At 39.3% G+C, this 25062-nt stretch overlaps 1 protein-coding gene across 1 annotated transcript in view; it reads left to right on the forward strand.

The window, feature by feature from the left end:
* The first annotated feature begins 2099 nt into the window (after nt 1-2099).
* The window catches only part of FRK (fyn related Src family tyrosine kinase), a 54695-nt gene continuing 31732 nt past the window's right edge, over nt 2100-25062 (forward strand). Inside the window, exon 1 of the mRNA XM_056344087.1 lies at nt 2100-3356. Coding sequence (XP_056200062.1) covers nt 2926-3356 — 431 coding nt within the window. The 5' untranslated portion in view covers nt 2100-2925. The remainder of the gene's footprint in view (nt 3357-25062) is intronic.

Genomic DNA, 25062 nt, shown 5'->3' on the forward strand with positions numbered 1-25062 from the left:
CCAGAAATAGGTGCTGCAAAGATTATCCTGCTAAATATGTAATACTAGTGCTGAGGACTCAGACAATAGTTTATATGGAAAAGCCCCTGAATATATATGATTATTGTCATTTGTTCCAAACTATGAGCATGAAAATTAGGATTATGGGATTTGTCAGATTTTATTTTTTTCAGTAAAACCAGCAAGAACATTTTTATTGGATGTTCATTTTTTTTCTTGCCTGTGATAAAATTATATAGTCTCTAAAACATAAATGGTACTGCTTTATTTTCAGAAATGCAGGAAAACCTCAAAGTCACCAGTATGGGAACAAAGACCCTGGCAGAGGCACTGCTGCAGTGTGGCCACCACAGTTCAGCCACGCTCCTGCCCCACATGGGCTTGGGAATCTGCTTAGCAGTTCTCAGCAACCCCACTCCTCTCTCTTTTTGAGGACAGTTTTAAATCTGACTAATGAATTTCATGGCTTTTTGTTAAAGTCCACTTGTTTCATAAATAAAACTGATCCTGAAGAGTTGGTTGGGAGGAAGGTAATCTGTTTTATATTTATTGATCTCTTCCAGCAAATGTCTTTCTGGTTTTCTAAAGCCAAGCACGGGACTGAATTGGTAGAGAAGATGAATTTAATGCCTGGGTTTATTTGAGATAAGATATTCATATACACAAATGTTTGTAGGCTTAAGCCCCATTCTAGCTGCAGTTATAAATATTTATCTGAGTGGTCTCAGTGAATGCAGTGATTTCTAATGCGTATATATATTGGCGCCTCAGTGTAAAGATGGGTCTTGATCCTGAAAAGAACAGTGCATGAGACTGATTCTGTGCGATGCAAGTGGCTCCATTGTCATGATGAAACTATTCTATGCAGTAGATGCATATGCAGATCTTTGCCAGATTAATGCCCAAGTTGTCAGAACCACAAAAATTACAGGAAAAGCCAATCAAATATGCAAACTGAAACCCCCCAGATTATTTAAAACAGCTTTTCTAATGTTCTCTGGTTTCAGTAAATGTAAATAATTCTTTAAATAAGACTAATGAAGATAGTTTATTTTTCAAAACTGACCTTTCCTGACCTTGGATATTGTTCTTCAGACCTAAGAAAATTAATTATCTCTTGCATATCTGTGTTCTTATTGATCTAGGTAGTAATTAGTAATTGCTGTGGGGCAAAATAATCTCCAGTAGTGCTTCAGAAACTAAATATGGTTTTCGTAATCTGAAAAATAAGCATGCCATTTTTTTTATCACACCCAAAACGTTTATTACGGATTATGAGGTTCAGTGGTCACTTAATATGCACAATACTTTCTCCTTTCTTCGGTTTCCTTTGCAGCGTTGCAGAAGAGGAGTGAGTAAGCAGTTCCTCAGTCCTCTTCAGTAGAGACGCACCTGATAGCGATAAACTTTCAATGAGACCTCTTTCCGTCATCTCACAGTCCCTAGTCCATCAGTAGTCTTCTGTCTGTGCCACTGGTCTCCCCATTCAAAGAACTGAGAGACATGATGAAAACAAGTGGCTTTGGTTTTGAAGTTATTCAGCTGGGTTTTCTTTCTAGTGAAGTGAAGCAACAGAAGTTGGCAACTCTAAACAGAGCTGAGAGACATGTGTAAATGTTTAGGAAAACAGCAGTTATTCCTGACAGGGGAAAAAAAAAAAAAAAGGAGCCAGGGAGCCAGTTTTCTTTATCACCAGGAGCCATAGGTCCATGTATAGTTTTGATTGACCTGTCACCCATAAGAGTTGCCTCTTACTGAAATGCCACCACATGGTGCAGACAGGCCATCTCCTGTGCTTCCTGCTCCTGCTCCAATCACTGTGTGTCCCCCAGGCTGTGGTGGTTTCCAGCTGTTATAAAGCTTGGGTTGCACTGCTGGGATGTGGCAGTTGGCTTTCCAGGCTGCTTTGCAACAGCAGTATCCAGACACCCAGGCTTGGTCTGTTTGCCAGGGTGTAGGCACTTTAGAAATGGGAACATACTGGTCAATGTAGTTTCATCGGCTTACATGGTGACTGGAAGACAGCCATTATTTTTATATGTGGTTGATACAATTAGCCAACCACCTGGGGCATTTTTGTTTTTTGCTAGTGCCTTTGTTTCCTTAATATGAAAATAAGGAATGAGCTAAAATATATTGTTGTATTACTATAAGCCACATATATTTATTTTTCCTTCTAAGAAGTGCTAAACCCGGGTCAATAAAAAAGTAAGTCGGAGGACTGGTTTGGAAGGCGCGTGCTTGGCTGGGGAAAGTTTTTGGGTGTGAGTGAGAGCCGAGGCCACAGGTGTGGTCCAGGTGAGGGCGTCTGCCAGCCTCAGGCGAGCAAAGACTTCCCACCGGGAGCTGAAACCAGTGCAAACCAGGAAACAAAAAGAAATATTCAAACTGTCCACGTCAGAGACTGCTAAGGGAACAGGCAGGTCAGCTTAGTTAATCATTACCAAGACAGGCTTCACAGACGTTCACCGCTGAGCGTGTGACAGGACCCCACCTGAGAGAAGAAAACACCCACAGCAAGCTGTAAGAGTTGAGAAGCCTCCCGTGCTTAGATGTTCTGACTGTTTTGCTGTGGGAGAAGAGGGTCCACGCTCCCCCATTGTTCCCAGAGCTTAGACCAGCACAGCTGTGGTGTTGCTTTCCTGTTCCGAAGAGGAAGTGAGAAATTCCCTCCACACACGCTCTGGCACCCGAATACTCAGGTTTCACTCCGGATCCAGGAGACGCCTGTAATGAGCTCTCAGTGGGACTTGGAAAGGAGCTTCCAGCTGTGCCAAGAGTTGTTTCATTTTGTGCCATAGGAGGAGGGGGACAGGAAGTCCTGCAAAAAGCTAAAATGTTGATGGTGCAAAAATTGGTCTAAGAGTATCGCAACTGGGAAAAGTGAAAGTACAGCAGAAGCAGAGGAAGGCACAAGGAAACAGGATGGGAAACTTCTTTCAGAAGCACTGTGCCTGTTTGGAGCCCCACATCCCGTGCTTATTCTCGGGGAGAGACAATGAGCAGGATGAGAAAGTTGGTCAAGTTTTCGCTAACCTTGCTGTGGTAAGGCATGACTTCCAAGCAGGACAGAAAGATGGAGACAGTAAGACAAAAGAAAAACCTTTACCTCCACTGCCTGGCCAGCATCTGGTGAATATTTGTAGATTTGTGGCACTCTTTGACTATGAGGCTCGCACTGAGGAGGACTTGAGCTTCCAAGCTGGGGATAAGCTTGAAGTGCTGGATGCATCCCACGAGGGCTGGTGGTATGCTAGGCTCCTCCTGCCAACAGGGTCTGTCCGTCCTGGCTGCAGGCTCCAGGGCTACATCCCCGCCAACTACATAGCTGCTGACCAGAGCATCGAAGCTGAGCCGTGAGTAACCCACGTAACGCACACCTCAGTCTCTTTTCTGTTAGGTTAAATGGGTTTGGGACAGGAGGTTACGGCATTTTCTCTGCTGAGTAGTACCCTGCCACACTCAGCCTCCAGTGGTCCTACTGGTGATAGTGCTACTTGGCATGTGCAAGGAAAAGACTGGTCACGAGAAGATCAATTACAAAAGGCAGAGTGTTGAGGGATTTGTTTTGGTTTAAATAATTTCCCTCTCTGATACACCCTAATCACCTGTTTAAGAAGCATCTGGGAACGTCAGGTTGGTTACCATTGTGATGGTTCATGCTTTTTATTTGTATAAGAGTAAGTGTGTGGCAAATGCTTCCCAGAGGGTGAAAAGATATGACTTCTGCCCCAAACAGCATTCAGCCTAATCAGCTGCAAAGTTATCAATTAACCAGAGTTTCAGGAAGCTACCTTTACACCCTTACATCTTCTTACAAATAATGAGTGAATCTCTAACATTATTTTTTAATGTTTTCCTCTATATTATTTATTTCTTCTTTGGAGGCAAATTTCTACTCTCAGGACAAACTGAACTGGACTAAGTACTGCAAAGGGCAAAAGAGTGGATATAGCAATGGAATACAAATTTAATTTGTTAAACTTTCACAGAGTTTTATTATGCAGCACATGTTTTTCTGCCCCTTCAAAACATGTCCAATCTTATTTAATATTCTGAACTAGAGCAGAAATCACACAAAATCAGTTACTTGGCTCCCTAGTGAGGGTGAGTAAGGTCTGAGTCAGCCTGGGATGCAGAGTTACTTATGTGTGTTGAAATCAGAGGCAGCATTTGCTGAAAGAGATCTGACTGCAGTTCCAGAGGTATATTTTGGCAAAAATTATCAGTGTGGAAAGAGACAGCAGAATTGGCATTCATTATTAGTCTCAGAATTAATGTTGGCTTTAGGGGGATGATGCAGATTTTCATTTAAATCTCATTTGAACCTGAAACATCATCTCCAATCTGATCTGCTCACTGTACTGCCAAGGACTAGGAAAATTGGCTCAGATATGATTATGCCAGTCTTTTACCAGTGGTAGGATTTGTGCTAGAGGCATCTTAGGGCAACTGGAAGATTCCTGTCTAACCTGAAGACCTTAATTTCCAGAGTCTGACCAGCTGTTTCTATTTCCGTATTCAGGCAGACAACCCTTTCAATGGTTGTGTTCAAAAGAATTCTTCCAATTGCAGAAATTAATCTGCAGGGAAGGCAGTTTCTGAACCACCAGAGAAATGGTGGCAGGCTCTAATTCAACTCAGCTTGGCCTTTGCTCTTTTTCAAGAACTAGTTTTATTACAAGTCATCTAAGATTTCTGCTTGCTGTTAATACTTTGAAAGTAATTTTGTTCAGTTATAGATAAAGTCTCAGCTCTTAAGGTCCCTCTCCCCTTTGTATACCTACAGTATCAAATAGAAAGTTAAATTTGCCGAATTGCATTGTTGCATAACCTCTGCTGTTTTCTTGTTAAAGAATCAGTTTTACTTCATTCTACTCTTTTTATGTACCTTTGTCCCTTTATCAATAAAGACTATGTTTTGGTGAAAGATTTTTCTTTATAGATTGTTAGAACACTGGAGAGGGGGAAACGGAGAGCTTTTACAGCTCTCAGATGAAGTCATTCCTCCAAAATAAGTTTTTAGTTTCATACCAACTAATCAGGCTAAACATGTCGTCTTTTCTCAGATTTCTTTCTAAGTCAGTTGTCTTTAGTGCTCTTCGTACATATACAAGACTGCTGTCATGCTACACACATATAACCATAGACTAACTCAGGTTGGAGAGGATCTCTGAAGGTCGTTTGAAGCAGTTGTCCCAACTCAGACATGGCCAAAATAAAATTAGATCCATATGCTTAGTTGAGCATTTCCAGTTGAGCTTTTCATCCTGGTGGTGAGGATTTTTTTGCATTGTATTCAAGTGGAATATTTCTTGCTAAAGTTTCCTTCAAAAAAGAATTCCCTTGCACCCACCCTCTGCATTTCACATCTCTGTTATCCTAGTGAAACAGTAAGAGCAACAGTAATGATGGTTTAAAGAACTAACCCGTGTCCCTAAAGTAAAAGCAAGACGGTGAAAAAAGTTATTCTAACATTTCTTTAATTAAAATTCAATCCTTTAATCATATTCTCTGCCTAAACTTTAAATTTAACTTCTTTCATCTTTCTATTTTGTTTTTAATTAGCTCTCCCCTTTGGTGTTGGCCAGTTGCTCATGGCCATAATATAGACATTTGTGGAAACAGGAGAAGTTTTTATTGCATCCTTGCATCCTTTATACCAACCCTTTATGCCAGTCACAGAATTGACAAAGAATGGAAGACTTACAATCTCATGTTCACCTGCCAAAATGCATATATACCATATATTGCAGTGTGTTGTTTAAGCTTTGCAATGTTTGCCAGGCACAGCTGATCAGTATTGGAGCTAGTTGAATCCACATTTCCTAGCATCAGCTCGGTTCGGTATATCTGCAGAGACAACAGGAATTTTAGCTTATTTCTGGTCAGTATCTCTATTTTACTAGATCAAGACAAACTGACTAAGCTGTTCTTGAAAACAGACTCGATTCATGATATGACTCTTAGGAAGCTAAGAAAACCAAACTGACCATATTCTTTAGCAGCTGATTTCAACATGTTTGTATATCATTTTTTTAAAAGTGACATTCATATGCATGCATGGATACTCCATAAATTCACTTAAATAAAGGGGTAGAGGGGCATGAAATATTCTTTAAGTCATGGGATGACTTAGAGATGACAGGGCCACTGTGTACATTTAGCCAATATATGCTTGAAAGCTGCATGCAGAGCAGTGAAATTTCTTTTGCTAATAATTTCAGTTTTGTCTGTAGCCTTCAAGATTATTAACAACAAAATATGTCTGGGCCTGCCTTTTTTATCAACATTTTGACATGGTCTTTATTATAGCGGCAGTCAGAGATCACAAAGTCCATCTGAATCTGTGTTGTCCGTTCTGGCAGAAGATAATGCTAGGTAATTGCTTGTTCTCAGCAAGTGCTGCAGCAGACCATTTTGTCTCCTCACTGAAGTGTCTGTGAATTTTTTCAGGAAGAAGAGCTTTTTTGAACTTTTCCTTGGTAAGAAAGAGAATGAAGAAAAGTAAGAAGGAAAATGAGAAACTTTTCTTCCTTGTCATCCTCATTTAGATAGCAGTTTTTCTTTCTGGATGTCTCTCTGACTCCATCCAATATGACTGAGGTAGTGCTGATAAGGTGGATCAATAACTGGATGAAAGGGCAGAAAGGATGTGCAATATCTCCAGTCTGGGGAAAACAAAAATTAAATACCATTTGTAACAAAGGGAATTTTCGTGTATCCTTGGCTATCAGAATGTTCAAGCAGAACTAAGAAAGAATGAGATTTCTTTACTGTGTTGCTTTCCTCAGATCAAAGTTTATTGGTAGAAATTGTATGCTGAAATTGGAGTAAGACTTTGTTGATGTTATATTTTGCTAATATATTTATGTAATATTTATATAATAGAATAAAATTAACTTATGCCAACAATCAAACACTTCTTATTTGTGCAAGGTATCTTGTTAAAAAGAAGCTTTTCGTGCTTCTGTCCTTTGGCTTGCATGTTCCCTTCCAGTGTGAATGACTCGGATTCAATCAGTAACAGTCTGTGTAAACAGAGGAAGGGGAAAAAGAAGGTAAATGCATGTCTTGGGTTCTGCCTGCTGCAGCATTGCAGTCCAAATGTGTGCTGCATAAGATTAAATATGTCCAAGAAATGCACATCTGCTATCATGAAGGCCATTTTGGATAGACTGAGGAGACAAAGCCGTTCATTTTTATATTTACCAGTAAAGCATCTTCTTATTGCTGATCTTTTCTAGCACCTGCAGTACTCCTTATACTAACAACAACCTGTCAGGTGGAGGGATTGTGAAGGGATGGTGCCTAGTGTCTCTGGAGACAGATGTGTTCTCTTGGCCCTACCCGGGGTAGGTGGGACAAGGCAGCAGGGGAGTGGAAGCATTCATCTAGCAAACTGTAGTGACACAGTGAACTTCCACTTCATGAAGGAATAAATCCGTTACTACAAAAACCTTATTGTAATTAATATCTGACCAAAAGCAGATGCAGACTATGCTAATGATAAATTAGCAACTGTAAGTACACTTGGTGCATTTCTTCTCTCTGCATCACAGGTGGCTGTCAAAACTACGAGCCAGACAGATTTTGCATTTCTAAGGAAGTTTGAGTAAGGCTGTGTCTGCTGTATCCATGACTTAGGAATGCTTTTCTTTCTGGGTTTAGACACATAACGTTTAGAAAAAGGAAAGCAAAAAATGCAGGTAGAGGTACAGTCATATAATTTAACTTGCATGTCCAGCATAGGAAGATCAGAAAGACCAATTTGACTAACACCAAAATCTGAATAAGATATAAATTTCCTTGACAAGGAGTGTGACCTTACTGTCTCTGTACTCTTTCTAGGCCTGTTATTCTGCACTATAAACAGGAACCATAGTAACATATCCACCTGCCCTTATTTTATTACTGCCAGTTGTTTTAACTAAACAAGAAAATGACATAGTGCAAATAGTTATGGACAACAAATATAGCCAGCTGTACTGTTAATTTTAACGAAGCAGAATAAAAAAACACCCTTCACTGTTCAAGTTTGATGATTTTTTTTTTTTTTTATAGAGGAAATGTAGAGTTTACTTAGAGGGGGCTTTCAGCTGCCATCCTGATGGACCTGTTGGCTGTTTATTGAAAGTTAACTTAATTCCATATGCTCATGCCAACATTATTGACACAAGACTGCTGTGCTGAGGGAAGTAAATCCACACAAATTCCTAGTACATTAGGTCAAAGAAGATCACTACAATTACTTTTAACTTTTGCCAGTTTCAGAAGATTTTTTATGTAGGTATTTTCCAGCTGGTGGAAATCGAGCCCTAGACCTAAACAATGAAACCTCACCAGTCAATTCCATGATGAGTTTTTTAAGCAACCCTTTGAAAGCAGAAGTGACTTGAAGGTTATTTTTGTTAATCTCCATAATTCCTTCACCTTCTGTGACCTGATTCAGCTTTGATTATTTCATACATTGACTGAATCCTAGTTACTCTATGTGAACAATAACATGTTCACTGGGCTGACCTGTTTCAGACTTTCTGCAAAGTCAGGCTTATGGGGTTTCTTTGGTTCTTGTGGGTCATTTTTCAAAGTGGCATTTAGAGCAAAAGTGTCTACAGATTATTTTAGAAGGGAAGCCTTATATTCCACTGAACACCTCAGAAAACAATGTAATCCACAGTGGTTTCTGTGCATTCCATCTCTCCCCCTCTGCTAATTCCTGTCTCTGTTACAGTACAAAGTCCTGAGGACACCACCAGAATCAGCACTACCCCTCATACTGGAAGGAACTTGTAAAAATTTTTCATTGCTAACATGACTACACAAAGTGGTAGTAGGTTGTTCTTGGAACCTCTTACGTTAATTATGAAAACTATTCTCATATAGTGTTTTGGTAGGAAAGATTTATTTATCACCCATTTTTGTATTTATTATATATCATTGAATGGCTGTATATGAAATTATTTGAAATTCCATCTTTTCTTTCAATTGATATACTTTATGTATGTGCTTTTGTGTGTGCATGTGAACATACATACAACATAGAGAAAGTTTCTGAGATTGATACTTTTAAGGCCATGCAAAACAGCCTTTTGAGACAAGGTGTGCACTGCAAAGCCAGAAGATCATGCTTTTGATGTTTTTTGGCCTTGGGTACATAGCATCTGAAGCACCCAAAGTCTGGAACTGCCATGCATGTTTTGCGGTGCCTCTCTTGAATTTAAATGATTGAATACTACAGAAAGACCATGATTTTAATCACTTAACTTCTTTAGTTGTAGTTGAGCATTCCAGTGCTGTTTTCAATCACATCTCAAACTTTGTCTTCATTTCTGCTCACTTCTTAAATACATAAAGGTACACTGAACACAAAAGAAGATGGTTTACAGAACTGTGAAATGTCAGATTTTGTCAAGTGCCAGCACTGTTTACACATCGATGTGTATACCCATGTTCAGAAAATGTATGTCTCTGCTCAGAAAGGTAGAAGGAATTATGGCACTGTAGATGAGCAGTTCATGCCAACTCGTACAATTTAGATCACCTATTTTCTGGCAGTGTGGTTTTCTACACACATAATATTGTCTATTCAAAGTCTGAGAAGTGAAGAAATTTCTTCCTACCTTGTCTTTATTTGAAATTAGTGTGTATGTTATACATTATAATAATGATATACTCCTTTCCATTACCTTGTGAAATATTTGACAATAAATCACACAAAGACCAGATACAATGTCCTTTAAACCTGCAGACATAGTCAGGTAGCTTTTCTTATGGCACTGTGAAGCCCAGGTGGCCTTTACAGTGCCTTTTAGGAAAACAAAGACCATATGCTGGTCAGAATAATTCAATAGTCCTGTTTGATATTTTTTCTTCAGACTCAGTAGGAATAAGCATTGTGTGTGTTAGCCTAGATTAGTTGGTCTTGAGCAATGTTGTTGGCAAAAACATTTACCAGGTATTGTACAAAGGTTACTGTTTCCTCAATAGTTGTCTTTGACGGCTCTCCGCGCAGCACAATACAGAGCTGTGCAGAGCTCAGTAATCTCTGAGCAGGTTTAGAACTGAAAAATAGTAACCAACAGTTCAGCCAGGCTAAGAAGTCCTAAAGCTGAGCTGATTTTAAACAAACTAGGTCAGGTCTCTCTGTGAAGAATTATTTTATAACATGTAAAAAGCATGGTTGGTTATAGAGGACTTCGGGGCTTTCTTTGTGTAAGATCGTATCTGTACTGAAGAGATTAAGTCATAAAAACATAAGAGATACTCTATGAGGTCAAACCAATGGCCCCTTTAACCCCCTTACTCTGTTTCAGAAAGGTTTCTATGAAAAGTGCACAGGCCCATCCACTTTCTTTGATCTGTTCCCTTTGTACTTCACCAGAGGCTGGGACTGTTGTATAAGCAGTGTCAGAGGGTACATCACAGCCACGTCTAATTATGGACCTATTGTCAAGTCTGTTTAGCAAAAGCGTAGGTGTTGACACTGCACAGTTCCTTATTTCTGTCTGTGGGCAATGAGCAAGCTATCGAGAAAAAACCCCAAACAAACCCAAACCCACCAAAACCCCCTTTCATCTCTGAAGTAATCCTAAACAAATGTTTGGCTTTTATTCTGGATTGGTGGTTGCTTAGTCATGAGTGACTCAAAAAACCCCATGCTCAAAATAAATTGGCATAAAAGGAAATGGTAGCGCTGCACAGGTCCTTGTGAAATTCAGGGAACAGTCCTTTACATGTCACAGCGATCTGTCCTGTCTGACCTAATGCACCCAAGTCAGCCAGGGCTGCAGACCTCAGTGACTTTACCCTCACAGATTTACCCATCAATTCATTTTACCTCCTACCAAAGATACAGAGCTAAATCCAGGATATGTCCTATTTTTATCTTACAGACATTAGCTTCTAACGTGAGGTTATAGCAGAGGTGCCTTGTGCAAACATTATAATAATTATGCAGACTTCCAGTAGCCTATTTTAGACAACACAAAATTTACCTGCACTATAATTGTTAAACACATTAGTAGAGAAAATACAATTAATCGGGTTTCAGGTGTTTTTCTGTAATGTTTTGATCCTTTTCAAGTTATGCAAAATATACATAGCAAAGAAAGAACACAATTTATTAGGTGATATTTAAAAAACCCTCAAAATATTATTACACATTTATTAATGTATGTAAGAGAAAAAAACAATTTTCAGTGATTTTTAAATATTATATAAATATTAAATATTATATAAATAGTATTATTTAGGACATATTTGAAGACCCTTCTTGTGTTAGAACTCTAAGAATAAGAGATTAGTTTTTTTTAGTTAAGAAGCTTATTCTCCATTGGAGTTTTCTTATATGTTGACATTCAGATTTGTACCTCATAACTATGTAAAAAAACCCTTGAGTTACAAGCACATCTTTTCAGTTTTCAATTCTCCACATGCCTAGAATTCATCTGGAAATAGCTTTTCAGAAGATCAAACAAAATATTGATCCTGAGCGCATTCCTTTTCTTTATCACTTAAACCAAATGGAAATACATACATTTCTTCTGTGCTGATACGCTAACCTTAACTGATGAAAACTGGAAAAAGAAAGCAGTAAATTAAATAATAAGTGATGGTTCCATAAAGGATTGCACTAATTGACATTTTCATTACTTCTGTGCAGACTGCTCTATAACCTATAATATTTTGTTATAAATTTACCTGCAGTAATGTTGGTAAACATATTCCCTTAGCTTTTTCTCACTAAAGCAGATACATTGCTAGTTAATTAATATTTTTTTCCCCTGTATTTATAGCACAAATGATTTTACAGCACGCTTTTTCTAACCTCACTGCAAAAGATACCTGAGACTCACATGTGGGAATGAATATGTACCATGAATTCTGGAAATGATGAGAAGTCACAAACCTCAGTCTTCCTTTTGAAACTACTGATCTTTTCAGTTAGTGGAGGTTTCTGTTAAGGGTATGTGGAAGGAGTCTCTGCTCCTTTAAGTGTATGTGGTGAAAGAAGCCATACACAAGAACATGCAGAGACAAATCTGAGGGACATATGAGAAGGGAGGTATGATGAGGACAAGCCTGCTCAGTCTTACTTGCTGATAAGGATATGTCAAGTGTGGGAATGTTTGTTTTTCAGGATCATTACCTGAGGACCTTGCCAATAAGGAAAGGGAGGGAGAGAAACACACAGAGACAACAAAGATGGCCAACTAATGTTGACAAAGACAATAATCAGAAATAAATCCAGTCAGTTGCAGTAATTGATGGGCTATCAAGAAATGGCAGGCAAACTCTGTCCTTGCAACTGATAAGGATGCAAACCTGGGGGTCCAGGATGTTGGAGGGGATTCTGTGGGGCTATGTCAGTGATGAAGGTTTAGGGAAAAAGGTCAGGGAGGAGCAAAGAAGGAGTAGACAGAGAGGGGTATCAAAGTTGCTGTTCATGTGTAAAATGGGGCCAGTCAATACACTTAATCTGGCTGAGCCCTGTGCCTGGTCACCGCACTCTGCCCTGTCTTCTTGTTAAATCCTTTTGTGACTCTCTCTCCGTGTAACCTTACCCTCTGTCTCATGTGTGAGTGCTGCAAGGACTAAGTGCCACTTGCTGGGGGGACTGGTGTGACTGGGTACTGGGCCAGCAACGGGAGCTGGAGGCAGGGTGTGGGTGTGCCTGGTCTGTGGTGTCAGCTGCTGGAGCGAGTGGGGTCTCAGTGCCAGATGCTGGAGTGGACGGGGGTCTTGGCCACCAGCCACTGGGGAATGTCTGGAAACCAGCTCCTGGGGGACCGCCGTGCATGAGGTGAGTGTGGGTGAGGGGCTGGGATCAAGGCAGGGTTGTTGGATGGAGAGACAGGCTGTGCTGCTATTTGAAGGAGGGATCTGCAATGTGCATGTGCTTGTAAATTAGAGGGAGGGAGAGTGAGTGAGAGTGTGTGTGTGTTTACACAGTTACTAGTGACCGTCTGGTTCTGCCAGCCGAAGAGGAGGAGGAGGGGACCGTGCTTGTGTTTTACATGAGTCCTGTACATGGGCGCTGTTGAAGGCAGTGCCTTGTCTGTGGCAGTCTGTGTGACCGGCCATGTCTGTGTCTTCCCTATGCGTCTGTGTGTCTCTGAGACACATGCTCAGCTGCACCACTGGTTGAACATGCAAACGGGAAAGCGGCAGCCACATCCCTCAGCATGGGCAGAGATGCTGTGTCCCGGGGCTGAGCTCCAGTAGCTGAGCAGGAGGTCTCTGTGCCACAGTGGCTGGAGGAGGCAGCTGCTCCTCAGTTCCCTTAGTCGTCTCCTTTACCTCCACTTCAAAAGAGAGAGTCTTGGCTTTATGTTGCTTTTATTGTATACTTTTCCTAAACTCCTACTGATTTATGAATGTTTAGAAGTGTGTATATATTTCCAGCCACTGACATGGATGAATCAGTATCATTTTTATCCATTGAAAGTCACCTGATGTTTTTTGCTATTTCAAAATAACAACTTGAATGGCTTGGAAAGATAATTAGTAGTTTTTGGAATACCTGCAAAGAGAGAAAAGAGAAAATGAGATCTTACTCTTATTACAGAGCTAAAATGTTTGAAAAATCATGCAGAAACTTCCTTTGAAGTTTTCTGACATACCTTTCTGACATGGTGGTGTGACCTCTTACGAAAGAAACCATCTGTGTGGGTCGCTCATAATATACACACTGATACAGAGTTTAATGTGCTCCCACTTTACTTCTGGAAATGAGAGGTGTCTTTAATGTCTTACCCTTCTCATCTGTCACCCTGAAGAGGTTACCCTGAAAACTAGGAGTTTGTTTGGTTAAGAAATTTGTCCACATGTGAAAAACTGTCTTTCCTTTGGCTCAGGGTCACATGGAGGTGCTAGACTGCACAGTTCCTTTCTGAGTCCCCCTGGGGACAGAGTAACCTGGTTGTTCACTGAAAGTTGACCTGAGAAAGGGCATGAGTCTGCTCAGACTGCTGGCGGTAGGCTGGGGAGGTATGTGCCCATATGAATGTTCAAAAGACAGCTCTGCACAAAATGGGTGGAGAGATCTGCTCTGCCACCAGTGTCCTGTGCAGGCAAGGTTTTTGTTTCCAAGGGCTTCTGTATTCTGTACTGAGATGAGTTTCCCTGTGACAAAAGAAAATAATTTCTCAAGAATGATTTTCTCAGGAAAATCAATTGAGTGCTTTTGGAAGCTGTAATGGTTTAAGTGAATGTATGATTGACCATTTTCTTGTCCTTTTGAGTTTCCCTTAATGTTAAATCAATTGATGTTATTTGTGTTCTCTGTGCCATGTTAACATAAGGCTACCTCAAGGTTTCAACTTTGTTCCTCAGTTGTTTTGAACAGCAGAGTTATTGCTTCTTTTAGAGTATATAACGGCAGTATAGCAGTACTTTTGTTCATGTATGTGTTAACAAATGCATACAGGCACTACAAGCATTGATACAAGATATTACAATGTTATTTGGAAGACTGTGCAACAGGAATAGGATCTGAGGAACACATTTTAAGTTGTTTTTTTTTAAAAAAGAGGTGATTATATGGTTATATTTCACAGTCAGTGTCCCAAAGCTATGCCTATTAAAGCCAGTGGTAGCCTTTCATTGACTCCAAAGACAAGCTGTTTTAGAACAAGTTTTCAATGCAATGAAGTCCTTATCCAGGTATAGAACCACTTCGGAGATCAAACTTTGATGATTGAATTTAGTCTCAAACTGGAGAAATAGCAGGGACTTACATAACTAAAACACCACAGAAAAAGTAATATGATAGCACTTTCATCTATCATTTATTTTCTCATGTAGTAGCACTTCAGAGCAAATTAGATAATACAGCACGCAGATGACCAATATAGTGGAGAATGAATGCAAATGTTGAAATTAATTACACAATAACGAAGTGGCGGCTCAAAGGATGAGATTTATTTATGGAGATTTCCACAAATTAACTCCATCAGATTGTGATTTGGTTGCTGGTTTATTATCTTTTGTTCCTATTGTGCAGTGAAACTAGCATTGGGTGAGCTATGCTAATTTACAGTCAGGCACTTGGCCTTGTAATGCTAGCGCTACAGGAGAAATAGTCACTTCAGTCATTACAGAGTGCAAGAGTAGCCAAAGTTGTGGCGGTTTGTCATCCTGAAGCAGACTCAGACCAAATTAATTTCCATGTTTGCAGCACAGTCAACTGCTATTATCAACTACTGAAAAATTAATGTAGTATTATACATAATCCCTTACAACAGATTCGTACAACAGTACAGTTATGGCCCACTGAAGGACTTACTAAAAAGGTTTGTACGCAAAGTGTCATGGATTTTTTAGACTAATGCCCAAGTAATCTTTGTGTTTGTGTTTGCAAGACTAAATTTGCTCTAGACTGTAAGAGGAAATGCCTACCTCTGTGGTGGGTTTTATCACACTCATTCCCTGTTGAATGTTACCTTATCCCACACAGTTACTTACTGTAAAAGTCCCTAAGGCTCTGGAAGGCCCTTATTTTAGGGCACAGCTTATTATTTTTAAGGAAAACAATGGACTAACACAAAACAAAGCTATTTCTTAGATCAAAACAGACTTTAGAGGCTCAGAGTCCTTTTTGACACATCTGCTGCCCTCTTCTCACAAGCTAATAATCTCTTACATTCTCTTCAGCTGTGCTCCCTGAGTGATTTGTTAGTGCAAACTGGGGCTCCTTCTGGCTCTCAGGTAGACACAAGGTCAGTCTGCTGGGGTGGGTGTTTCACCTGTTTGCTGCGGTTACATTGTAGTCACTGGGGTGTGTGGAGTAAGCTACTGTTCAGTGTTAGAGTCAGGTTTTTGGTGAGTAGAAAAGTTAACCCCCCTTTTTTGTGGTGAATCTTGTCCTTGAAGTCTGGAAGTAAAATGCTTTTTTTCTGGTAATAACCTGCAAATTTCCCATCTTGCTAAAAAACAATGGTAGCAAAGGTTCTGCCTAGTTTTGGTGGTGGCTTATGTATGTTTAGTCACAAAAAGATTACCTCTGTTATAACAGTGGTATATTCTCCAAATTACTGTGTGTAAGCATCTATGCATGTTGTATGTTCCAGCAAAATAGCAACTATGATATATTAGAGACATAGGTTTACATTGCCTTGTTTTATCTAAAGATCCCCTATTTTTGTGGATGAATGTATCACTTGTGTCCTAGCGCTCACATTCACGATCAAATAGATGAGGAAAGAAAGAAGGGGAAAATAGCTGTCTCCTGGAAGAAAGAAGCAGCAACATTTCTTGAGAGTCCTTCATTGTAGTTTTGTATCACATCAAAATATTTTACATGGCCTGAAACAAAATGAAGGGTATTGCTTGGTTGTATCTTGTTTTCAGATAACTTAATCCTTTCTGAACAAAATCAGAAGAAAATAATGCTTAGATTTTGATGGAAACTCCATTTGAAAACAGAAAGAAAAAGCCCTTTAAATCTGATTTTTCTTCAAATTAAGTACCTTCACAAGTTAAGCTATAATATTTTGTTTAGAAAATATATGGAGAGGTAGAACTTAATCTTATCCCCCCCCCCCTTTTTTTTTTTTTGCTTCTGTGTCTTTTTCATTATCACCTCTTACATTCTGCCATCTCACCAATAGAACTCTCTCAACTCTATCATAAATTTAGTATTTATGGAAAAGTGTCAACCAGTGAGCTATAATCAGTTGACAGGAACATTAGCAAAATGTTATCCAAAAGCCAAGAGCAAAATGGGATCTGTTATTTTCCAAAACTGTGTATTTCACATTGTAGTGGTTATTTAAGAAAAAACACACTGTTGATCTCAAAATATGGAAAATTCAGTAGAACTTGTGGTCTGTTGCTACAGGCTCACTTTCAAACATATAGGTAGATTTCTACATACAATCATAACATAAACTAATGCTGCTCTGTCGTTTTGATAGATCTCTGCTGTTTACATAGAGTAGAAATGAGCCTTTAGTTTTTCACAGCTGTTCACATGTTCTATGTTTTCACTCATGGAAAGAAAAACAGACTTATTCCACCCACCATCACTGTGAAAAGACTCAGAAGTTCTGGGTCCCACACACACAATGCATGCAGATAGTCTTCATTTTAGTTTGTGGTAAGTTACTCAACAACAAGGATCTGAGCAATGTACGTGACTCAGATCTTTACGTATGAAGCAAATTCACTATGGTTGCGCAAGGTTAAGTGTGCTGCCCTACATAACCATCCCTGAAAACCTGAATTTCTAGTTTCACTTGGAGGAAACTAGTTTCTGATTATAGTAAATAAGTAATCAGAACTGATCTGTGTCACTATACATGTGCATTTAAAATGATTTTTTATTTCAAGTATTGTCTGAGTCAGATAATTTCAGCAGTGTATTAAGATTTCAAACTATTTCTTTATATAGAGAAGGCTGTTGTTGCCTAAGCATTTTTTTAAAGAATTCATCTGACTCACTTGTTGCTGATAGTACTTTGGTGAGTACGGTTTAAACCAATACATTTAGCGGTGACCTCTATTCAATAAATTTACGATGAAAATGAATGTTAAATTCTCTCTACAAGCACAAACATGAGTGCTGTGATGAACTAAAAAAGGGAAAAGATCTGTAGAGATCAATCCTTACAGCAAGAGTTAGTCTGTGAAATTGGTTCAAGAGATACTCTACCAAATTGTTTCCCCAGGTAGGACTAAAATTGCTGCCAAGGACACATGCCCCGCAGGGGCAGGATAACTGGGAAACCAACATTTGCTGAGCAGGTGCAGCAGCTCAGGCAGCAGCAGGTTACAGCCTTGGTTTTGTCTTGTCTTTATTTTCTCTTGACTGTTAGCTCTGACTTCCTCTCTTCTCTCCCTCCATCCCCTTGATAATATTTGATGGTCCTCTCTGCTCTGAATTTTCCCTGTCCTATTTTCTCCCTCCCTCCTATGCATTCCTTTATCATTAGCTTTAAATTCCTTCCCCTTAAATTTTGCCATCATCCCATGCATCCTTCAGTGTCTGATAATAAATAACAGTGACAGCTAGCATTAAAAACAATCCCAGGCAAGCCTGTAGAAGGAAGTAAGGAGGAAGGGCTCTGTTTCCAAAGGACCTGAAGCCCAATCTTGTCTTTTCCAACCTCTGCACAGGGAAAGTCTGCAAGACCTAGAGTAATCCTGGACCTTTCACTGTGTAGATTCTTGTGCCATATCTAGGAAGGCTTGTGTTTTTCAAAATGCTCATGAAAGGAGTCTTTTGCAAGTTTTCATCTTCATGGTTTAGCCTGACTACAGCTTTTTCTGTTTTGTTTTGGGTTGTGTTTTTTTTCCCTATGCCATAATCAGGTTCACTGTAGACTATAAAGGGAAAATTGAAGCAGCCAGTGCTCATCTCCCATGCTCTCCTTCACACACACAGTTCATGATTTGTAAAGCACATCTGTTTCTTAACTGTGTTATATCTAGAAGGCTTTAATCTTTGCAGTGATGTTTCCTAATTTCTTGAAATGTCAGCTGCTGGAGAAAAGATATTACTTCATTAGTCTTATAATTAAGGCAGCCTAATATTTTCTATCAGAAGAGCTTGTTTAGTTGCTTATAATTTTTCCAGGCTCTACCTGATTGAATTTGAGTTGTCCAGGGTTGATACCAGGCACAGGCTGCCTTTTTCTCTCCCTGAAAGCAAAAGATGTGACTCAGAACAGTACAAGAAATTCTTTGCGGATGTACTTTGGAGGAAGGGCTTGATACTTGGTAGGGGAGATTGCTATATTAAGTGTGTGATTTTTTGCAATCTAAGGAAATCTTGCTTCAAACTAACCAAGCATTTGAAAAAAAAAATTCTACTGTATATGTGGCAGTCAACCATAATCATAAGAATGTGACAACTACATTCTATATTTTTGATATTTTGGGAAAACCTAGCAAGTGCTTGGAGCCTTCCTCTCACCATGAGGAGGACATGCTGGTGGTGCTCTTTGTAAACTTCTGTCCCTGCTTCCACACTACTGTTTACCCACAGCAGACTGCAAACCTGGCATGGATTGAAAGCTGGCTCAGCAGCCCCCTTTGTCCTGGATGGATGACAGCAGTGAAGAGTGGTGCACGCAAGCCTGTTCAGGTCTCCATGTGCTGAGTAGGCAGTGATCACAGGATGGTCATATGATGAAAGTAATTGAATAAGACCCTGGAGGATCTCTCTGTCTCTCTTTCTCTGACTTTTGAGCTTCCCATGCATCTCTCCTCGTCTTCTGTGACACTGAAGTTAGCAGCTATTGCTGTCCAAATAAACTATCACATAGCGCACAATGCTAAATTCCCTGAAAGGTAGGCCCTAGGTATTTCAAACTGGACATCCAAACCTACTAGAAAATACTTACAATAATGTCTTATTGTCTTAGTCCCTTTCTGTGGTGTTTCTCCACTGTAAAAAATACTTTACAAGCAGAAGTGCCACAAGAAGAAATTAATGAAAGTTCATAAAGCTTTCGGATATTATAGTCATGAACGCTGTAGTAGAGGCTGTTAGGAAATTAGCCATTCATGTAATTTTATAACTTGTATTGAGAGCAGAGACTAAACAATGTACAGTAAATAACTCTAAGTGTGCAATGACAAAACAAAGTAGAGGGTAACTATTCAATGAACAGCATTCATATTAACCCTGTAGGAAGCACTGGATGTGGTAATGTAATTAAAGATGGTATCATACTGGATTTTCCTGAAAATGGCTGAGGCCATGAGAACAATATTAATATTGCCATCTCTTAACTTTGGAGTTCTTGATTTTGCAGTTACAGCTTTCTATGACTAGAGATTTTGAGGCATTTAAAATTTAATCTTTATATACTGTTGAAGCTTTTGTTTGGTTTGTTGTTGTTTGGCTTTTTTTAACTATTGCAATAGCTTTCTGCATTCCAGAAGAAACTGGGATATATTTGGTTTCAATATATATAGTATCTATTTTTCATTGTCTTCACCTAAGACTTTTGCTCTAATTACAGTAATTCTTTGCTCTTCTCAGTCTAAAAGACCTTTACTTCTCCTTAGAGCCTAGTACTACAGACACACTCCAGTTAATCTTCTGGAGGGGTGGTTAATCTGTTTGTCATCGTAATTTCTTCCGTAACAGAGACTTTTGGTTGGGAACCACAGAAATCTCAAAAAACCCTCCCAGCTGCTGAAATTTAATGGTCTCATGAGATTTACTCTAACATGAGAGGGTAAATCCCAGTTGCAAGCACTTGTGAAACCTAAGTGAGATGCCTTCATGCTGCAGAGTGCTGATCCAGGATAGGATCATGCTATCCATTTTAACATCTTCAGTTATTTCTGAAAATAAGTTTCATGTGACTGCTTTCCTGCTATTTTTTCTGTTATGCCTCCATGCTTTTTGAATGACCTTGCCATGTAGTCCTTCTCAGCAATTTTTGTCCACTTTCTTCCCTCCTCATTCCTATTGTAATGATCATGTTTTCTGTATGCGGCTGTAGCTTACTGGTGACTCAGCCCTGAGGATTTTCCCTTTAAGTTGGACATTCACAAAATTCAGAGTAGGTCACAGACCTCTGCCTTTAGCCTTATTTTACCTCCAGTATCCTGCAACTTGAATGAGAAACTGAAATAATCCCCCCTTATACCAGCTACAGCTAGTTATTAAGTAAATTCAGTGACTTCAGATATGACATTGTAGAGCTAATTCTGAGTTTGCTCTTGTACATATCAAATAAAATTAGAGGATAAAAGTGGGAAGCTGTGCTCTGGTAAACCCTGATGGAAATGGGTGACGCAGTCAGAACTTCTACATCATTTTCTCTGCTGACCTTCCATATGGATAACAAAAGAGCAGTGAGGGATCTGCTGAAATTTCCAAGAAAGCCAAAGATCATAGCTGTTAATTCAGAGTTGGTGTTTGGCTTGGTGATGAAGGTCTTACCCACACCCCAAAGGGGGGTGCACACAGAGTCCTTAATCATAAGTTTAGAGTTTCCGTTGTACAGCTGTACAGCTGTCCTGGGAAAGAGTGTGCTGTCAAAAAGTTTCTCCAGTAACAAATTTTTCACCTGGATCATGGCTGGCGGACTGTGGCTGTTGTTCCTCCAATGCAAAAGCAAGAGGCTGGGTTCAGAGAAAGGAGAATACTAAGAGCTCCTGCTGGAGGTGGGTGGCACAGTGGCCACACAGGGAAGGTTGAGGCTGCAGAAAGGTTTGTCGCTTTAGGACTTTTGTGTCTGGCCTGTGCTGAGGGGTACTCCTCCATGGCACTTGGCACATGCCTTGGTGCTTGTTCATTTGGCACGACTAAGGATCTTCGGCAGAGGTCAGCCCATGCCTAGAGTTAGGATTAGGAAAGAGAGGAATGCTAGAGTTCCAGCGTGACTGTGGCTGCTGAGGGACAGCCCAAGGAAGATCAAAGCTGCAGAAAGCAGCTTTTAGGCCGAGGCTTAAACCAGGTCTAGGATTAGTGTTAGGGCTTGGATTAGTTTTAAAGTTAGGAGGGTGACAAACTCTAGAGCTATGGTCTCCCATAGACTCCCAAGAAGTGTTTTGTCTGGCCCCTGCCTGTGGGGCTTTGTCTAAGGCTCAGCACACACTTTTCATGAGAGTTGGCAGTTAGCATGTTAGGGATTTAGGAGAGACCAAGCATAGACCTCCAGTGTAAGGGGGAGGGTGCGGAGGCTGTAAAAAGGCTATCCAAAGAATAGTAGGATGCTAAAAAAATGTTTCCCTTGGGAGCTTTTTCATCTGGACCATGGCTGGGAAAGCTTTTATTCGGGTTTAACTTTGAGTGTTGGATAGAGCTAATTTTGGGAGAGAAGCAGCCTGTGCTTTCCAGATGAGTTGAGATCTCTACTTCGAATAAGTGCATTGCACTGCTATGATCAGAAGGGGATATTGTGTTAATGGGAGGGAACAGTGGGAAGAAAACTCTTTTTACATACTCTTTTGAATTGGTATATTTGTGAGGATTTTTTTTTCCACTGGGATTTTGTTGTCTTTTAGGCACGTTGCTAGGCACTGGAAGCTTTACCAGTGGTATAGCATTGCAGAACTTTGCCTCCCTCTCTTTCTTCGCTTTAGTGATTCTGTGAGTGGCTATGTGGCAAGTGATAACCCCTGGCCCATGTTACTCTTCCTCTCTTTTACTTTCCAGCTTAAAAGTTCCTTATGTATATTCCTGCTGTAAGAAAAAAAAAAAGTACAGAAGTAGGAGTAACTATTTTTATTTTATCAGACTTTTATGTAGCAAAGCACAGGGAGACACAAAGCAGAGCCAGGTAAATGGGGCTTTGACATTTAGACAGAGATCAGCTGTGCATTGCACCTCAGAGGACAGAGGGCTTCTGAGCAGAGGTGGTAATGGAAAGAGGTAACACCACCAATTTCTGTTGAACTCATGAATCCATTTTTATTCAAGCTGGACTTGAATGGGCAGGCAGAAGTGAGCATAGGTGACATGATCTCTGTTTCTTAAAAGAATTTCCCTTCAAGTATGACCACCAGCATTCAGCTTTATAAAGATACATCTTTTCTTTGATGGAAGAAAAGGATTATAGGAGTATGGGTCTCATCAGTGATACTGTCACAGTCAGGGAACATCCCATGACAAAGCCTGCTATGACCTGCGATGGATGATCCTGTGTCAAAACCTGCCAGTGGAATTGATGGCCAGTAGAGATGGGATTACTATGCTCTGAATAACCACAACAAACCTTACTGGTATTCCAGTATTGGACACCATCTGCACCAAGTAAGGACTGTGTTTGTTATGAACCTACATGATGGTCATCTTTTTTTGTCCCCAGAGTCCTCCTATATATGTTGGCCAGAAGTGACCTGGAAGTATCCTTAAGTTTTTAATGAAAGGATTTCTGAGAGCTATGAATGATGGTGGAAACAAGGGATTTTGAGGAAAATGCTAGAAACCATCCTCAAAAAGCAGATCTGGTATCCTATACTGAAAAGGGCTTTGGGGCGTTGGACACAGTGCTGGCCAAGAAGGCATGTTCCTGGGTCTCACTGGCAGAAAAATACTATTGCTGTGCTAATGAGACAGCTCTTGCTAGAAATGGAAACTTATGCCCAAGTCTGAAATGCACTTGTTTGTGCCATACCTGGTAATCTACTGGTCCTGCATTGACAACCGACCCAAAGTGATCTGGCTGCAAGCCGAAGTGCAGAGTGAAACTGTATGAATTGCAAATTCAACCTTCTCCTGAACTGTCTAGGGCCACTATAGCACAATGAAGTCAGAAAAAGTGCTGGTTAAGTAACTTGTGCAATGGATAGTGCTTGATGTTTTAGTTATGTTTTTCCAAGTGTTCTGTTTCAAAACCTTCATCTATCTTTGAGCTATAAAACAGAAATACATTTACTAAGGTTTGGATGTTGGTTTGGTCTGACCTTCCTATCTTGCGGAACAATATGTCATGGTGAGCAATTGCTTTGATTCATTATTACTCTTTAGAGTACTTTTCCCCATAAGATACACACATTTGGATGAAGTAAAGTATTAAGCCTTTGAAGCATAAGTTCAATCACTAGAAATTAAAATAAGCCCTTCACGCTTTAAAAAAGAAATTTGAACTTCTATTTGTAATGAAAATAGTACTTTAAATTCAGATGCGCTTTTGTTAAAAAAAGCAAATAAATTAAATTCTTTGTTTTCAAGTTAAGGGGTTATTTTTTCAGAACCAGTATTGCTTTTGGTACTCTATGATTATTATTGCAAACCCAATGACTTTGAACTAAGAATCCCATATTCAATTGCTATTAAAAGTGATTTTCATTATATTCTTCTAAAATATTTTAATCACATCATATAAAGTCAGGCAAATGAGGTAATATACAGTATGTGTTCACTTTTCACTGTCCATAATAATTGCTTCAGTTACCTTCTCAAATACTGTTGCTTTAATTACCTTATTTTGTAAGTCAGGATCTTTTTAACTGCTAAGTTTATCTGGAGTCAGAACCTACATATGACATATCCTTCATATGACCTTTAATGGTAAATTCATATTGATTTTAATTGTTTTTCCAGTTTAATAAACATAAACATATAATCTTTAAATTAATAAAACATATAATCTTTTAATTTTACATATTTTTAATTCAAAGGAACAGGTACATATGCCTAAATACAATATGCACTTATGTATTTTTTCCCAAAATCATATAGTAGACATGATTCTACATACACACGGTAATATTATCTTAAATTGTATTTCCCAAATAGACCAACAATTTCCTCTTGTTGAATACTTTGCATTACCGCTCATGGTTTCAGATTTAGCATGTTTGACTGAGTTATTAGCATTGTATGTACAAATACTAGGTCATGTAAAGACTATACTTTTGACTATCGTAAACATAAAATTCAACGTTAACAATGCCTTGAAAGCTCTTTTGGCTTTGGTACAAAATGAAATCATTTTGAACGGTTGATATCCTCTTAACCCATGAAGAAAGGAGACACAAAATTAAACACCTTTTCTTATATGCTCTTATGAGGATCAGTCAGTTTGGACATTACTAAGTGATGTTTTCAGATGTTATTCTCAAGGTGGATATATTTAGATATTTCAGAAAGATTCTAATGCAGTTTTTAGGGCAGGCAAATTTTCTTTGGGAGTTGAATTTGTACTCTGTCTTCTCATTCCTTTGACAAGAGCCTCAGTCAAGGATTTGAACATTTACTGATTACTTATTTTTCTACAGTCTAATTAATGAATTTAATTAATTAGTTGAATGAATGAACACATTTAACTAATTAAAATTATTACTAACACATTCCAGCTTTCTAATGAGATTCCTTTCCTTGCCAAATATGTATCAAGGCCTATTTTATAGAAATCATCTTCAAGTCAGAGGACAGGAATGCAGTCCAGAATATCTGGATGTCATTTTCTTCTTTTAACAAAGCATATTCAGTATGGGTTAGCACCATCTGTATTTGCCTCTTTTTATTTCCTCTTTATTCATACAAAACCCTTTTTCATTCCTCACGCTTGCTCAGCAAAGGTGTCACGTAATGTTCTCATTTATTTCCTCCATTCCTCTTGATGATTACAAGCCTTACAGATACTAAAG

The sequence above is a fragment of the Falco biarmicus genome, chromosome 6 (assembly GCF_023638135.1).
Source record: "Falco biarmicus isolate bFalBia1 chromosome 6, bFalBia1.pri, whole genome shotgun sequence".
In the NCBI taxonomy this organism is placed as follows: Eukaryota; Metazoa; Chordata; class Aves; order Falconiformes; family Falconidae; genus Falco; species Falco biarmicus.